This window comes from Argopecten irradians, chromosome 6 (assembly GCF_041381155.1).
Source record: "Argopecten irradians isolate NY chromosome 6, Ai_NY, whole genome shotgun sequence".
NCBI lineage: Eukaryota > Metazoa > Mollusca > Bivalvia > Pectinida > Pectinidae > Argopecten > Argopecten irradians.
This window is the reverse complement of record NC_091139.1, coordinates 46,258,699-46,276,844: the sequence shown is the minus strand read 5'-3', so window position 1 is coordinate 46,276,844 and position 18,146 is coordinate 46,258,699. Positions and strand designations below refer to the sequence as shown.

General features: G+C 34.7%; 1 protein-coding gene and 1 non-coding gene across 3 annotated transcripts in view; both read right to left on the bottom strand.

The window, feature by feature from the left end:
• Positions 1-9,837: 9,837 nt before the first annotated feature.
• LOC138326072 (sodium-dependent lysophosphatidylcholine symporter 1-like) overlaps positions 9,838-18,146 on the bottom strand; it is a 34,716-nt gene continuing 26,407 nt past the window's right edge. For both annotated transcript variants that reach the window (XM_069272199.1, XM_069272198.1), the window contains exon 12: positions 9,838-11,547. Coding sequence is in view for 1 of the 2 variants with exons in the window: in XM_069272198.1 (XP_069128299.1) it covers positions 11,442-11,547 (106 nt within the window). In the remaining variant the exon portion in view is untranslated. The remainder of the gene's footprint in view (positions 11,548-18,146) is intronic.
• Positions 15,624-15,696, bottom strand: Trnak-cuu (transfer RNA lysine (anticodon CUU)). Its single transcript has one exon. It is a non-coding gene; the product is annotated as a tRNA-Lys (tRNA).

Below are 18,146 nucleotides of genomic sequence, written 5' to 3'. Positions count from 1 at the left end.
AATAATTAGATAGTCCTCAACCAATCAAACTGTAATGATTTACATAGCAAGGCAATCCTTTGTTTTAATCCTAGTCAATAAATAATAATTAGATAGTCCTCAACCAATCAAACTGTAATGATTTACATAGCAAGGCAATCCTTTGTTTTAATCCTAGTCAATAAATAATAATTAGATAGTCCTCAACCAATCAAACTGTAATGATTTACATAGCAAGGCAATCCTTTGTTTTAATCCTAGTCAATAAATAATAATTAGATAGTCCTCAACAAATCAAACTGTAATGATTTACATAGCAAGGCAATCCTTTGTTTTAATCCTAGTCAATAAATAATAATTAGATAGTCCTCAACAAATCAAACTGTAATGTCTGGAAGTTAATGGTGGTACGATATCCATCATTATGTTTAACTATTCTAAATTTTAAAGATTTACAAAAGAAATTATTTTGAAGTCTTTTTGAACGTTCGAAGATAATTATACCGCATATAAATTTTAGCTAGCAAGAGAGACTCAGTGGAGCTGTGACACGGTTGGGGAATTAGCTGAACTCTTTTAGCTTCACCGTGACACGCAGTGTACCTTTTACTAGTAAATATAAAGAGAAGTCTTGAGTCAAGTCCAAAGTTTATTGCTGTCGTCGAAAGAGTGAAGGACAACAGCTTGGACCAGACTATATCAAGATTCTCAGAACTTTCCTTGACCAATCAAACCTGGGTTTACATTTCATTATTTGGATTTTGAAAGAGAATTATAATAATTAGCCAATGAGGACAAGCTGACCGATACGAAACGTGGCAAGGTCCGGTGACCAATACAGAACCTTAGGGTAAAATTAAATAAACCAGAACAGAAGGCAAGTTTCCGTAAATAAAGTTTAGCGCTGCTTTGATGACGGCTCTTGACATGCCATACGCATCCCTAGGCGAGGAATCGCTTCCTTTTTAAAGTCGAAAATAAATCTTTTTGTGTCATATATATGTACCAGTGACAGCATACAGGTAATAACTATCTAATAAAGAAACGTTGATAAAACCTTTGTGACAATAACCTTTCCGAAGTCTACTAATGTAAAATTTTGTATTTCATTCCGAAATGGTACTTTTTAATTCAACTATTAATAAGGTTAAATTTCATTTTGTATATATTTACATAAAATAAAACAACAGTGTTTTTTTACACTGTGACAGAACTGATGCCTCCAGATATTTATACCAAACACTAGATAGACATTGTAGTTATATATAACATACATTTGTTGTCTTTGCTCCACATATAGTATGGATGAATCAGCCCACCAGTTAATGGATGAATTACCGACAACATTGTCGGAGTAGTAGGCGGATTACTGTAAAAATGTAGGAGAGATTACCGCTCGGCAGTGTGACCCTAATCTATAACATGGCATCACTTCGAACCACTCAGTACTCATGGTTCAGCACTCAATCAGACGAGTTCCGTCTGTAAGGGTGACCTCTCACTACCCTGACCGATATATCATACAACTTGTGGTCAGCTGTGGTCAAACAGACGATAGGCAGGAATGTCTTTCATCAACTTCAGGCCAATGACACGTGAAGGCGAATGATGCTACAGTAGTACTGTATAAACCATAATACACAAGATAGAAGTAGGTATGTAGAAAGTCAAAGATCCACTATAGACTAATACACGCAGCACAAGATAGAAGTATGGGTATGTAGTAAGTCAATGATCCACTATAGACTAATACACGCAGCACAAGATAGAAGTATGGGTATGTAGTAAGTCAAAGATCCACTATAGACTAATACACGCAGCACAAGATAGAAGTATGGGTATGTAGTAAGTCAAAGTCAAGATCCACTATAGACTAATACACGCAGCACAAGATAGAAGTATGGGTATGTAGTAAGTCAAAGATCCACTATAGACTAATACACGCAGCACAAGATAGAAGTATGGGTATGTAGTAAGTCAATGATCCACTATAGACTAATACACATGTACATGTATATATACTGGGTTTTTGACTTATACCTATAACAGTGTAATAGTAAAAAAAATCTGGTTTTAGCAATTCGCAGTTACATATTCATGACTATTGTTCTACAAAAAGTCAATCGATTTTCGCAAAATTCCATATCTCATGAAGAGTATGCAAAACTTATAACACACGGAATTATATAATTCTCTTTTATTATTTTAGATTAATATAACACCATCAAACTCATTTTGAACATTTTGCGTTGATATATACATATAACAATTTTTATAAACAAATTTTATATTATTGTTATATTCTTCTTTTCTGTGTTGTATAATTTAGGAACTTTACAAAAAGAATTTAAAAAAAATGAATAAGGTTTCGAGTTTTATAAGTAAAATATAATGTATATATTTTAGAACAATTTAAAATAATACTAAAACGAAAGTATACATTACAGTTTATTGCTTTATCCATGCGAATAAGAATATCAAAATGAATATGTCAGGATATATTTTCAGAATATTGATTTACCGTAGTTTGTCGGCAACGTTTTCAACGATGTTGAGAATCGCATCAAATCATAAAGGTTAAAAGCTAGGACAGTGTCCCGGTTTTTGACTTCGCCTGATCATCTCTTAGTGTCAATCAATAACATATCTATATATACAGTTGATGTTGTAGCGGTTTTTTTTTATTAATTTAGGGTAGGAATGATTCAGCACGATATATGTAGATATTTGTATTGATGTTCGGGTGTAATAGATAACAATGATAATAAATCTGATATCCATTGTGACATCTATTGTAGCATGTTACGTACATCACTCGTGCTTTAATGTGTTAAAATAGAAAACAACATTATCGCCACATTATCTAACTCATCATTAATATTTCACCTATCAATACGGATTTTCCATAGAAACGAGAAACAAAACTTCTTTCTACAATGAAAGTTATAGTTTAAATAAGGCAAGAAAAGCATTTTCGTAATCACAAATCAATAAGTGTTTTTAATATTATTCACCACAAAAAGTTAGCAACATTTTGGGAATTACAATAGTAACAATGCATATAATTTAATTTTGCTAAGTCAAATAAGAACTTATAATTCATGTCTCCAGTGCAGTAAAAAGACTACCGGTACACACGACCAAACCGAGAAGTCAAGTTGTGTTCATTTTACTGTGATAATAATAATTATAAAGGGACTTCTTCAGATATGTTTTCACCTTTCTGTACAAAAACCATAAAACAAAAAAAACAAAAAACACACACACACACACATACAAAAAAAAAACCAAAAAAAAAACCAATGCATTTATTCCGTGTTGCTGCAAATGCTTTAAAGTAGGATACATGATTATCCGTGCCTTTGAATGATTTTCACAGCTTAATTCACCAAAACATGGTTTTCTATAGATTACTGAAGAACAAAATTGGGACAAAAATGGAATGAAATACAGATTGCGCATCCAAAAAAAGCAAAACAAGTTGTTTTATATTTATATAATTATTTGTGTTAATTAGGTATACGTTTACATGAGTAAACACCAATTACTGTTCAATACCATTCAACTACATAGGAAGCGGAGTGTGAAAAACTTTAGGTTTCAATTAGGGGAAAAGTAAAACTGAAAAATAAGCTTCCTATTTCTCCTTCCTTGTAAAGGGCGTCACCGAATATATAAGTGTATTTGTCTTACTATGTCACACAGACATCATATTGTTCAATATCACATCCCCCGGGCATGTGTAGCTTTTAACTTTCATTTGTCTTACTATGTCACACAGACATCATATTGTTCAATATCACATCCCCCGGGCATGTGTAGCTTTTAACTTTCATTTGTCTTACTATGTCACACAGACATCATATTGTTCAATATCACATCCCCCGGGCATGTGTAGCTTTTAACTTTCATTTGTCTTACTATGTCACACAGACATCATATTGTTCAATATCACATCCCCCGGGCATGTGTAGCTTTTAACTTTCATTTGTCTTACTATGTCACACAGACATCATATTTGTTTCAATATCACACATCCCCCGGGCATGTGTAGCTTTTAACTTTCATTTGTCTTACTATGTCACACAGACATCATATTGTTCAATATCACATCCCCCGGGCATGTGTAGCTTTTAACTTTCATTTGTCTTACTATGTCACACAGACATCATATTGTTCAATATCACATCCCCCGGGCATGTGTAGCTTTTAACTTTCATTTGTCTTACTATGTCACACAGACATCATATTGTTCAATATCACATCCCCCGGGCATGTGTAGCTTTTAACTTTCATTTGTCTTACTATGTCACACAGACATCATATTGTTCAATATCACATCCCCCGGGCATGTGTAGCTTTTAACTTTCATTTGTCTTACTATGTCACACAGACATCATATTGTTCAATATCACATCCCCCGGGCATGTGTAGCTTTTAACTTTCATTTGTCTTACTATGTCACACAGACATCATATTGTTCAATATCACATCCCCCGGGCATGTGTAGCTTTTAACTTTCATTTGTCTTACTATGTCACACAGACATCATATTGTTCAATATCACATCCCCCGGGCATGTGTAGCTTTTAACTTTCATTTGTCTTACTATGTCACACAGACATCATATTGTTCAATATCACATCCCCCGGGCATGTGTAGCTTTTAACTTTCATTTGTCTTACTATGTCACACAGACATCATATTGTTCAATATCACATCCCCCGGGCATGTGTAGCTTTTAACTTTCATTTGTCTTACTATGTCACACAGACATCATATTGTTCAATATCACATCCCCCGGGCATGTGTAGCTTTTAACTTTCATTTGTCTTACTATGTCACACAGACATCATATTGTTCAATATCACATCCCCCGGGCATGTGTAGCTTTTAACTTTCATTTGTCTTACTATGTCACACAACATATATTGTTCAGACATCATCATATTGTTCAATATCAATATCACATCCCCCGGGCATGTGTAGCTTTTAACTTTCATTTGTCTTACTATGTCACACAGACATCATATTGTTCAATATCACATCCCCCGGGCATGTGTAGCTTTTAACTTTCATTTGTCTTACTATGTCACACAGACATCATATTGTTCAATATCACATCCCCCGGGCATGTGTAGCTTTTAACTTTCATTTGTCTTACTATGTCACACAGACATCATATTGTTCAATATCACATCCCCCGGGCATGTGTAGCTTTTAACTTTCATTTGTCTTACTATGTCACACAGACATCATATTGTTCAATATCACATCCCCCGGGCATGTGTAGCTTTTAACTTTCATTTGTCTTACTATGTCACACAGACATCATATTGTTCAATATCACATCCCCCGGGCATGTGTAGCTTTTAACTTTCATTTGTCTTACTATGTCACACAGACATCATATTGTTCAATATCACATCCCCCGGGCATGTGTAGCTTTTTAACTTTCATTTGTCTTACTATGTCACACAGACATCATATTGTTCAATATCACATCCCCCGGGCATGTGTAGCTTTTAACTTTCATTTGTCTTACTATGTCACACAGACATCATATTGTTCAATATCACATCCCCCGGGCATGTGTAGCTTTTAACTTTCATTTGTCTTACTATGTCACACAGACATCATATTGTTCAATATCACATCCCCCGGCATGGTAGCATGTGTAGCTTTTAAATCTTTCATTTGTCTTACTATGTCACACAGACATCATATTGTTCAATATCACATCCCCCGGGCATGTGTAGCTTTTAACTTTCATTTGTCTTACTATGTCACACAGACATCATATTGTTCAATATCACATCCCCCGGGCATGTGTAGCTTTTAACTTTCATTTGTCTTACTATGTCACACAGACATCATATTGTTCAATATCACATCCCCCGGGCATGTGTAGCTTTTAACTTTCATTTGTCTTACTATGTCACACAGACATCATATTGTTCAATATCACATCCCCCGGGCATGTGTAGCTTTTAACTTTCATTTGTCTTACTATGTCACACAGACATCATATTGTTCAATATCACATCCCCCGGGCATGTGTAGCTTTTAACTTTCATTTGTCTTACTATGTCACACAGACATCATATTGTTCAATATCACATCCCCCGGGCATGTGTAGCTTTTAACTTTCATTTGTCTTACTATGTCACACAGACATCATATTGTTCAATATCACATCCCCCGGGCATGTGTAGCTTTTAACTTTCATTTGTCTTACTATGTCACACAGACATCATATTGTTCAATATCACATCCCCGGGCATGTGTAGCTTTTAACTTTCATTTGTCTTACTATGTCACACAGACATCATATTGTTCAATATCACATCCCCCGGGCATGTGTAGCTTTTAACTTTCATTTGTCTTACTATGTCACACAGACATCATATTGTTCAATATCACATCCCCCGGGCATGTGTAGCTTTTAACTTTCATTTGTCTTACTATGTCACACAGACATCATATTGTTCAATATCACATCCCCCGGGCATGTGTAGCTTTTAACTTTCATTTGTCTTACTATGTCACACAGACATCATATTGTTCAATATCACATCCCCCGGGCATGTGTAGCTTTTAACTTTCATTTGTCTTACTATGTCACACAGACATCATATTGTTCAATATCACATCCCCCGGGCATGTGTAGCTTTTAACTTTCATTTGTCTTACTATGTCACACAGACATCATATTGTTCAATATCACATCCCCCGGGCATGTGTAGCTTTTAACTTTCATTTGTCTTACTATGTCACACAGACATCATATTGTTCAATATCACATCCCCCGGGCATGTGTAGCTTTTAACTTTCATTTGTCTTACTATGTCACACAGACATCATATTGTTCAATATCACATCCCCCGGGCATGTGTAGCTTTTAACTTTCATTTGTCTTACTATGTCACACAGACATCATATTGTTCAATATCACATCCCCCGGGCATGTGTAGCTTTTAACTTTCATTTGTCTTACTATGTCACACAGACATCATATTGTTCAATATCACATCCCCCGGGCATGTGTAGCTTTTAACTTTCATTTGTCTTACTATGTCACACAGACATCATATTGTTCAATATCACATCCCCCGGGCATGTGTAGCTTTTAACTTTCATTTGTCTTACTATGTCACACAGACATCATATTGTTCAATATCACATCCCCCGGGCATGTGTAGCTTTTAACTTTCATTTGTCTTACTATGTCACACAGACATCATATTGTTCAATATCACATCCCCCGGGCATGTGTAGCTTTTAACTTTCATTTGTCTTACTATGTCACACAGACATCATATTGTTCAATATCACATCCCCCGGGCATGTGTAGCTTTTAACTTTCATTTGTCTTACTATGTCACACAGACATCATATTGTTCAATATCACATCCCCCGGGCATGTGTAGCTTTTAACTTTCATTTGTCTTACTATGTCACACAGACATCATATTGTTCAATATCACATCCCCCGGGCATGTGTAGCTTTTAACTTTCATTTGTCTTACTATGTCACACAGACATCATATTGTTCAATATCACATCCCCCGGGCATGTGTAGCTTTTAACTTTCATTTGTCTTACTATGTCACACAGACATCATATTGTTCAATATCACATCCCCCGGGCATGTGTAGCTTTTAACTTTCATTTGTCTTACTATGTCACACAGACAGTTCAACCCTTCATTCATATCATTTTGTTCAATATCACATCCCCCGGGCATGTGTAGCTTTTAACTTTCATTTGTCTTACTATGTCACACAGACATCATATTGTTCAATATCACATCCCCCGGGCATGTGTAGCTTTTAACTTTCATTTGTCTTACTATGTCACACAGACATCATATTGTTCAATATCACATCCCCCGGGCATGTGTAGCTTTTAACTTTCATTTGTCTTACTATGTCACACAGACATCATATTGTTCAATATCACATCCCCCGGGCATGTGTAGCTTTTAACTTTCATTTGTCTTACTATGTCACACAGATCATATGTTCAGACATCATATTGTTCAATATCACATCCCCCGGGCATGTGTAGCTTTTAACTTTCATTTGTCTTACTATGTCACACAGACATCATATTGTTCAATATCACATCCCCCGGGCATGTGTAGCTTTTAACTTTCATTTGTCTTACTATGTCACACAGACATCATATTGTTCAATATCACATCCCCCGGGCATGTGTAGCTTTTAACTTTCATTTGTCTTACTATGTCACACAGACATCATATATTGTTCAATATCACATCCCCCGGGCATGTGTAGCTTTTAACTTTCATTTGTCTTACTATGTCACACAGACATCATATTGTTCATATCACATCCCCCGGGCATGTGTAGCTTTTAACTTTCATTTGTCTTACTATGTCACACAGACATCATATTGTTATCACATCCCCCCGGGCATGTGTAGCTTTTAACTTTCAAAAGTTAATTGTGTGATCTATTGTATAAATTTGTCATGATTATAGATAAACATAAAGCCTAAGCATCAATCATACAAGACTCGTGCGGTCAAATGAAGAATTGTTATATATTTGAAAACCACAGGCCTGTATTAGTAGATTAAAAGAAACGTGCATATCCGGACTGTATTAATAGATTAAATGTACAATAACAACATTATGGTTAACCACTGCATTGAAGTCCCGGTTCATTTAGGTCAAACATCAATAAACATTTGTTTTTTCATATTTTTTTTAGATTTTATAATATATATTAACCATAACAATAATCTCATACTGTCGGCATATTATAATTTTGATTATTATACATCACATTCATTTAGAATGCTCCGATTGGACTAGTTAAGCTTGATCACATGACATTGAATAAGTTAGATATTTCACTGGAAGTGAAAGGCAAGGGAAATAACACCAGGGAAATAACCTATGAGGGAAATAAGTCAAGAGAAATAACCCCGAGGGAAATAACCCCACGGAAATAACCCTTGAGGGAAATAACCACAGGGAAATAACCCAATGGAAATAACCCTAGAGGGAAATAACCCTTGAGGGAAATAACCCCACGGAAATAACCAACGAGGGAAAAAAACCAGGGAAATAACCGCTCGTAAGTTCCGCACGTGACAGGGGGTGGAAGTCGTCTGCAAAATGGCAACGGTGTTGATTAAATGTTTACGACAAATGATGCTACAGACAACAAAGGAATCGACTTGGATGTTTATCTTTATGAGTTATGCGTACTTTTGCTCTTATTGGTGTTGAATATAACAAATTTATGGATTTATATAAATTTTGTTCGGTATAATAAAATAAACTATTTCAAACTCGTGACCTTATGATAGATGGAGTAGTGAACACTATAGACAGACAAACCAATGTAATTTTTAACTGGGAGATCGTTCCTGTGTGCAACTGCATGAGTATGAATGGGAAAACCTAATGGTGAACATGTCTGTAAATATCCAGGAAATGCTAAAGGAGATGAGCACAGTTCTTGACTTTTCTGTGTCTTAATGTATTATTTATCATGTAAATATGTGTACTGTAATATTTGAAATGGTATATTGTTTGATTGACATAATCTCTTGTAAAAAGAGGAAATAAAGAATGTCTGTCTGTGTCAGGATACAGCTATAATTGTCTCCTTGGAATGAGTTATTTTCTCGATGGCGAAGTTCCACAGAGGGCCATAATTACATATTATACAGTGAAACCTGCCTTAATTTCTACACAGACTGCTTACTTGATAAGACCACTTTCTTAAGGTCCCAATGGGTCAATTTCAACACAATTTACAGTGTTTAAAAAAATTTCTTGGTGCCTTGGGTGGTTTTTACACATAGCATCTGAACATAACATACACAACAGAATTTCATAATCTTTAATGCATTTTTCATGAAAATATAACAATACATGTATCGAACTACAAATCCAATAACACAATAAATAATAGAATATAATGAATGGTATAGACACAAATATGAGCACAATTGAAAGCCTAGTTTTCTTAGTTTAAAAGATATTTACTGAAGAGGCTGATATCGAACAATGTCTGGTTCACAATGGAAATGAAGACATGCACAAACTTCATCAGAATTTTTCAGTATCCATTCTGTATGAAAAAATGACATTTTAATTATTTTTCTTACAGTTTTCTAATTAGCAGTAATTAGCACGAAAAAAAATAAATTACTTATTAAATTGTTAATCTAATCGATTTTAAATATCAAATACATTCCTGAAACAATTGGTATGATAGTCGTGTATCATTATAGTTGTTTTAGCCAAGGTAATCATCCAAAGATGCATAGACTGTGTAATTGTGAAAACAATGTCAACATTGGACATTTTTAATTTAACAAATTTTAGATTTCTCCTAAAGATGTATCTTTAATGCCTCATATTCTCAGTAAACATTGAGCTTGTACAGGAATTGCGCTCGATTGTTTCTAACATAAAAACTAGTAAAACCAGACCAAAAGTGACCTCAAGTTTGCTTAATTTAAGCGCAATGCGGATGGACTCCCATAACAAATAAAATAACAATAATGAAAAGCTCTAGTGAATGTATCAACAACTTTAAATTCTAATTAACAAACTTAATTTCTTACTTACAATACCAATTTAAAATACATACGTTTTCTTAATTTCTAATACAGTTGCCAATACCAGGGTTTCGAGATACCAAAAAAACCTTGGGTAAAGCACTATTTACCGCCGATTAGTCAAACTTTCCGGTGATTATGACGTCGTCATATGACGTGATTTTTGTGACGTCATAATCACCGAATTTAAGAAAGTAGGCTAAATGACCATATTGATTAACGCTCAGATGACAGGTAAATCTTGTTTTAGCGACCACCTCGGTATAAAGGCCACCTGTTTTGTTGTGGTACCAAGTGAGTCATTTTAACACAACTAGACCTTTAAATATTTCTATGTGTTAAGAAGCTGGACGGCCAGACAATCATGTAAACTGTATAACATTCGTTTTAGATCGTGACATTAGTAGACACCTAATTATATTAACGCATTATAAAAAGTAGTTCAGTGAAAGTTTTTTACACTTTAATTTCGAATTAGTAAAATTGAGTGAAATATGTGAACAACGTTTAATAATCACCTTTATCGAAACAAAAATGAAATATCTTCGTGAAAAATAAGCACCATATGAGGTATAAATCAGCCATTGACATTAAGCTGACCTTTGATTTGTTTTCTTAAGTCATGTTGTGACCTTTAAACAACTATACAAATTAAAAGTGAGAAAAATCAGAAGAATACGGTCAAGGTAAAACGATACCGGTGATATTTATTATATATTGGTTTTCACATAGAAATAACTCCGCTGAATTTTCCAGTGAAAAATTAAAAAAAAAAGTAAAACCTAAACAAACAAAACAAATAACCGTTAAAATATTTACATTTACAGAATTAAGAGTTACAAACCAACAAATACTTTTTAGCATTCAGTACTGTATTCATCTATAGTGGTATAACTAGCACTTCTCAGGAAAGCTTCGTCTGGTGGCGGAGGGCAGGCTTTCTTACCCCGGGATATTGCCTTTCTGAAATTAGAAATTGAAATAACAATTGATGGCATTTATAAAATGATATGAAGTATAGTTGTGCATTATTCTTTGAATCCTAAATTCACGTTTTAACATATAAATGCATTTTGTCAGGACGCGCATCGGAAATAAAATGAATAATTTAAACCAGTGAAAATATGTATCAGTTTACAGTGAAGTGGTTTAACAGGAAATAATTAAATAATTCACACATCAATAGTGACTGTGATCAACGTCATGAATTCACAACGACAAAAGTTCCATAATGGATGTTGGTGGATACACTGAGCAGTTGAATGTCAAGACAATGAATACATACTAGGAAACCACAGAAACAACTTAACAACAACTGTTTTGATTTCCTGTTAAGTTTTACCAAAATCGAATAATTGAGTAAAATTCTGATACAGAGGTAGCTAATTCTAACATATTGCACTAGCATAAAATGGTAATAGGGATTTAAAATAGAATTGAATAGGTTAAGCCTAATACATTTGTATTGACACAAAAGCAGTATCTCTTGAAATTAAGTTTGTAGACAATGATTTAAGAAATATATTTTTACACAGAAGTAGTATCTTTATATAATTGAACTGATTTTATGATATATAGCAAATAAATATAATAAGGGCTTTAGTAAGTACTAATTACTGAAAACTGGTCTTTACTGTGACAATGTACCATCTGGTTTGTCTTATCAGAGCAGACAGCTGGGATTCAAATCGTGTTTATTTTCCTGTAATAGTACAACAGTGAGACAACCATTACAGGGATTTTTTTAAGAAAGTAAACTATTCTTTATGGTATTTACGTCCATCCCCAGAAGGTGCGTACACATTTAATTCAATAGTATGATGCTCGCCTGATGGTGTTTATCAGTACCATCAGAAGTTACCTTACAAATTAAAAGTGAACATATATCATAAAGGGTAGATATGAAGGCGCTCGAGCATGACTTAATATAACAGTCTAAGGTGCTAGCTACCTCTCATTTTATAAATTTGGATAAATGGATTAGGAAAACTCAGAATGATTGTATGTCATGTGGGCTTCAAGAAAATAGCTTAATGGAACAATTGATTACAAAACATATTTTTAATCATTGTTTTATGCTGAAAGACTTACTCAGAGGCAGAGTGGTAAACTTGTGTGAAAGTTTACCACTTGGATTCCATCTTATTGTAAAGAATTCAATGTGTAATGTTGGGCAGTTTTCTAGCTCTGGTACCCAAAATTCTCTGATTTTTCTCTACCACAAAAATTTCAAGCCCCATTCCATTTTTTTTTGCTAACAAACACACCAAACCAAGCTGGTTTCCATGAGTTTTTTTAATTTTTTGTTATGGTGTTAAAAGTAATTAATAAATAAGCGAATTAATTGATACAGAAATAAATTCATTAATCAATCGATGAGTATATAAAATAATATTTTAATCATTCATATATTTTGAAGCAAAAAAGGTAAAATGGATGTTTTTCATCAAACAAGTAATAAGAATTTAATTTTTTCTGATGACTTTTCAAAGGGAATATTATTCCAAACCAGTGCCTCTATAGTGACGTCAAGTGATGTCAAGATAACGTCGGGTTTTATTTTCAAAGTGGTATGACAAAAGTAAACTTGTATATCTTGAATTAGTTGACTAAGTAATAATACTGATTTTACAAGTTGTATCTGTGCAGTCTTGTTATGAATATTAAAGATGCTCCACCGCTGACAAATGGTATTTTTTCACTATTAAAAATTGGAACAGACGATTTAGTATTTTTCTTCAGTTACAAAAGTTACTTACTTTACACCATTACCACCATTGAAAAGTTTGAGCTTCTAATTTTACCTCAAGTTAAAAATATGAAAAATAATTAATTGCATCCCGAAAAAAATCCGTGTCACTATATCCTATATGGAAGGAAGTACTGATTGCGCATGCACCAAATGCGAAATAAACTATCTTATATTTTGTGTTAATTAGACAATATATATACATAATCAAACACCAATTATTGTTCAACTAATGAATATCATTTATGCTCTGTCGGCGGTGGAGCATCTTTAAGTTATTGGTATGTCATTAAGACAATGAAAGTAGGCAACTCTATGTATGTAAAATCACCACAGCTTTATCAGTTTGCTGATTCTTCCTTGACCTTATGACCTAAGGGCAAGATAATACCTCGCCTTTTTTATTTGTGTACAGGAAGGAAGTAAGGAGGGTAGCTACCATAGTTAATCCCCCGTTGGTAACATGTGTTTCCGATTGCATAAGGTCGGTGATAAATACTCTGACTGAGCAATGGGATTAAAAGCCTTACATTAGTAAATCAGCACTTAATTATTATAACTGACCAATGGGAAATAATGAAAATGATATAGAACTATGCCCTGTCTGATGTGAAAACATCAGCACTTCAAAATTTGCAAGGTATGCGGCAGCAGGCAAATGCCTTTCTTTCTATTTTCCCATCCATCCTAGAATTTCCCTTTTTATTTATATTTTAAAACTTAGATTAATTATATTAGATAATTGAGGTAGCTTTAGTAATAAGTATAGAAGGAGGATCACAGTTTAAGTTTATTCTATAAAAATAACTGTATTTCATTATGGTTATATAATGCGCAATAAACTGTGGTCTCAATTTCACCCAAACCAATGTGTGTGTTATTTTGCTCAAAGGGCTAGCATCTTCTACTAGAATTAGGATTAATTCATACATCTAGGATGAACAATTGTAAATTATACTGCACGAATGACCAAAAAGGCGACTAAATTTGGGATTATGTTCTTTACGATTATATGAACTATTTAGATCCTAGTAAAACAGAAAGTGTGCAACAAATATATCAAGACTTCTGATTTTTCATTTTGTATCTGTACAGTCTTATTTCATACAGTTAGGATGAACAATTGCAAAATGACCGAAAAGGAGACTAAATTTGGGATTATGGTCTTTAGGATTATATGCATTATTCCGCTTTGCGTGTCAAAAAATTCTTTTTTTAGACAAGATTATAGTAGAAAAGAAGGTGTACAACAAATTAAGACTTCTGATTTTTCATTTTGTATCTGTGCAGTCTTATTTTATACAGCTAGGATGTACCGCATAAATTACCGAAAAGGCGACTAAGTTTGGGATTATGCTCTTTAGTATTATATGAATTAGTTAGATCTTAGTAGAATAGAAGAATACAAAGTGTTTAACAAATTAAAACTTCTGACGTAACATTTTATATCTGTGCAGTCTTATTTCATACATCCTGACTTGAACAATTGTAAATTCTGCCGCACAAATGACAAAAGGCGACTAAATTTAGAATTATGTTCTTCAAGATTATATGCACTATTCCGCTTTACGCTTCAGGAAATTCTTTTAAGACAAAATTTAAGTATAATAGAAAGTCTACAACGAATTCAGACATCTGATTTTACATTTTGTATCTGTGCAGTCTTATTTTATACAGCTAGAATGAACAATTGTAAAACATGACAGAAAAAGCGACTAAATTTGGGATTATTTTCTTTAGGATTGTACACAGATTTTTATATTAATAACAATTTTATCTGCTATCGTGACAAGCCCCAAGTGGATAGAGATGGAGAGTATTAAAAATATCGATAATGAAAAAAAAATCAACAAAAGGTGGCAAAAACTAAAAAAAGAAAAAAAAAAGGCTAAATGAAATGATTTTTTCAACCTCGATGGATGAATTTATTATCAAATTTCGACATCGCACTTATTTAAAGTGTCATTTACGGTCGAAGGGCAATGTGTCCACGCCCAAAATTTGTGTAATGGAAATTAGTATTCGCACCTGAAATTATAAAACTCAACATATTAAATACATTTTGTTTTTCCAAGAGCGGCCAGAAGATAATGAACTCATTCATGCCAGATACGTCAAATCAAACTGGAGTAACCTTGCTGAAATGGATATTTAAGCATAAAAATAGCTGCGTTTAGCATATTAGATATTGTTATGTTTATGCACTAGTAGTGTCATTAAAGCTTTCATGTTGATGAAATAGATTTGCCTTGAAATCTTTTACTTTTTGAAGAGAAAAGCAAAAATGTAACGCCCAACGTGGGGCTCGAACCCACGACCCCGAGATTAAGAGTCTCGTGCTCTACCGACTGAGCTAGCCGGGCAGATACCCGGACTGAAACGTATCTGAAGGAGACTAATGGTTTCCACAATAGCTAGTGACGTAACTCTAACGAAAAGAAAATATGCTTTTGAATAGTTTCACGCTATCATTTTCATTAACTGACTCGAATAATGTAACAAAATAGATTAAGAACGTTGCCGACGTTCATACACAATAGTCGATATGTAAACGTGATAATTTTCGTGTTGGACGCATGCGCAGTGGCACAATACACTGGTCTAAATAAAGAACGCCCTCTACAATAGCAGTGAGTAGCTAGTGTATAGATAAAGTGTAGTGTAGTGTGTAGTTAGAGGGTAGTTCTGTACACTGTAACGGGTCATACGTGTGTGTTGATAAGGAATACATTGTCAAAGGAGAACAAAAACCTCAGAAAGTGTCCTCTTTTCATCAAACAAAAAGGCCTTAAGGGCCTGTATCGTCAAACAGACTTACTAATACCTTCAAACACCTGTAATTGATTAATATTTTAACAACTTCATTGATATTTGTTAAAGGACCATCAAGATAGATGTAACAGGAGGCACATGGAACCTTACAGTCAGCCATATTTTGTTTGATTCAATACCTTTCTGCCCAATACATGCATCAGTCAGCCCTCGATGACTAATACGCGCATATATAGCATTAAAATATAGTCTGAATGCTGTAAGACCTAATTTTAACAAGAGATCCCAGAGGGATCTTGGCGCCCACCAAAGATTGATCTATGTCTGACAAATGAAAGAGGGATCTTTTCTCTGCTTTTCAAACTTACAATTCTTTTTTCTGCTTTTCAAACTTTAAACTATCAAAATCCAAGATGGTGGTCGCAAAATGCAATAGGCAGAACTAGGGTCCTAGAGGAACCTACATATGATATTTGAGAACAATCCCTTCAATACTTTCTGAGAAATAGCGGTAACAAACTTTAACTATCAAAATCCAAGATGGCCACCGGTCGGCCATCTTGTTGACCGATCAGTCCCAAAATGCAATATGCACAACTGGGGTCCTAGGGGAACCTACATATGAAATTTGAGAAAGATCCCTTCAGTGCTTTCTGAGAAATAGCGGTAACAAACTTTAACTATCAAAATCCAAGATGGCTACCTGGCGGCCATCTTGTTGACCGATCAGTCCCAAAATGCAATATGCACAACTGGGGGTCCTAGGGGAACCTACATATGAAATTTGAGAAAGATCCCTTTAGTGCTTTTTGAGAAATAGCGGTAACAAACTTTAACTATCAAAATCCAAGATGGCTACCTGGCGGCCATCTTGTTGACTGATCAGTCCCAAAATGCAATATGCACTACTAGGGTCCTAGGGGAACATACATATGAAATTTGAGAACAATCCCTTCAATACTTTCTGAGATATAGCCGTAACAAACTTTAACTATCAAAATCCAAGATGGCCACCGGTCGGCCATCTTGTTGACCGATCAGTCCCAAAATGCAATATGCACAACTAGGGTCCTAGGGGAACCTACATATGAAATTTGAGAAAGATCCCTTCAGTACTTTCTGAGAATTAGCGGTAACAAACTTTAACTATCAAAATCCAAGATGGCGGCTTGTTCGGCCATCTTGTTGACCGATCAGTCCCAAAATGCAATATGCACAACTAGGGTCCTACGGGAACCTACATATGAAATTTGAGAAAGATCCCTTCAATACTTTATGAGAAATAGCGGTAACAAACTTTAACTATCAAAATCCAAGATGGCTGCCTGGCGGCCATCTTGTTGACCGATCAGTCCCAAAATACAATATGCACAACTAGGGTCCTAGGGGAACCTACATATGAAATTTGAGAAAGATCCCTTCAGTGCTTTCTGAGAAATAGCGGTAACAAACTTTAACTATCAAAATCCAAGATGGCTACCTGGCGGCCATCTTGTTGACCGATCAGTCCCAAAATGCAATATGCACTACTAGGGTCCTAGGGGAACCTACATATGAAATTTGAGAAAGATCCCTTCAGTACTTTCTGAGAATAAGCCGTAACAAACTTTAACTATCAAAATCCAAGATGGCGGCTGGTCGGCCATCTTGTTGACCGATCAGTCCCAAAATGCAATATGCACAACTAGGGTCCTAGGGGAACCTACATATGAAATTTGAGAAAGATCCCTTCAGTGCTTTCTGAGAAATAGCTGGTAACAAACTTTAACTATCAAAATCCAAGATGGCTACCTGGCGGCCATCTTGTTGACCGATCAGTCCCAAAATGCAATATGCACTACTAGGGTCCTAGGGGAACCTACATATGAAATTTGAGAAAGATCCCTTCAGTACTTTCTGAGAATTAGCGGTAACAAACTTTAACTATCAAAATCCAAGATGGCGGCTGGTCGGCCATCTTGTTGACCGATCAGTCCCAAAATGCAATATGCACAACTAGGGTCCTAGGGGAACCTACATATGAAATTTGAGAAAGATCCCT